Below are 869 nucleotides of genomic sequence, written 5' to 3'. Positions count from 1 at the left end.
ACTACATGTGCAGCACAGCGCACGTGCACCGGCTTGATGTCCGCATTGCTGTTCGCAATCATCTGAGCACATCCCTTGACCATATTTTCCGCATTGCCGCTAGTCATTCCACTGATTGAGTCTTGGATCCCGAACTCGGTGGCCACCTCTTGGATCACATCCGCTACTTCCGGTGCACCGTGCGGATGGCTACGTGACGAAACGCCAATAGGAAGTTGTTATACGTCCAATCAATTGAACAAAATGAATCGTGATCGCAACGAAAGGTACAGTTGCAACCGATGTCCAAAGTCAAGTGTCAGAGCAAAAAATGTTCCCAGCAGCACCTCAGCGTCGAGCAGCTTTTCATCGATGCTTGCGTTTCTTTCAGCAATGTCAGATTTCGGGCGCGAACGGTCGTTCTGCACGGAAGATGGTACTTATCATTCGACTTCTGACAGAAACGCCTAAACGAGGCGCATTCAATTACCGAGAGGGCCTGGTTGTTGTCGATAATCCGCTGGATGAGGGTACTCGATCAACGGCTCCGGAATCAAAACGGTTTCTTTTTTGGGCAGGAACACTGACCGTTTTGCCGCCGTTGATTCTGAGGCGGCAGCATGCAAGAAGTCGTGATGGCCCTTGGGAACGGAGTTCGAGCAGCCAAACGATCATTTGAACTGCGGATTCTTGCAGGCGTTGCAAATCAGATAGATAGAGATTCCCTTTTCTTTCTTTTTCTCTTTCAGTTCCTTATACTCCGCCTCAAAAGCTGAGACTCTTTCGATTTCCACGGTTTCGCTTTTCTTGGCTTCTTGATTCAAGCACGTGCAAAATACTACGATGTCGAAATGTTCCCATCAGTAGGTCTTTGCCTTGGCCTTAGCCTC

The 869-nt window shown here is 49.0% G+C and overlaps 1 protein-coding gene across 1 annotated transcript; it reads left to right on the top strand.

The window, feature by feature from the left end:
• Window positions 1-310: 310 nt before the first annotated feature.
• PHALS_02471 (uncharacterized protein) lies at window positions 311-658 on the top strand (the record flags this gene model as incomplete). The annotated part of the gene is made up of 1 exon (XM_024720201.1): window positions 311-658. One exon carries the CDS (start codon window positions 311-313, stop codon window positions 656-658), a length of 348 nt encoding a protein of 115 aa, XP_024572752.1.
• Between the last annotated feature and the right edge of the window lie 211 nt (window positions 659-869).

Source organism: Plasmopara halstedii (genome assembly GCF_900000015.1).
Source record: "Plasmopara halstedii genome assembly, contig: Scaffold_194, whole genome shotgun sequence".
NCBI classification, from domain to species: domain Eukaryota; phylum Oomycota; class Peronosporomycetes; order Peronosporales; family Peronosporaceae; genus Plasmopara; species Plasmopara halstedii.
This window is presented reverse-complemented; position numbering and strand designations above follow the sequence as displayed.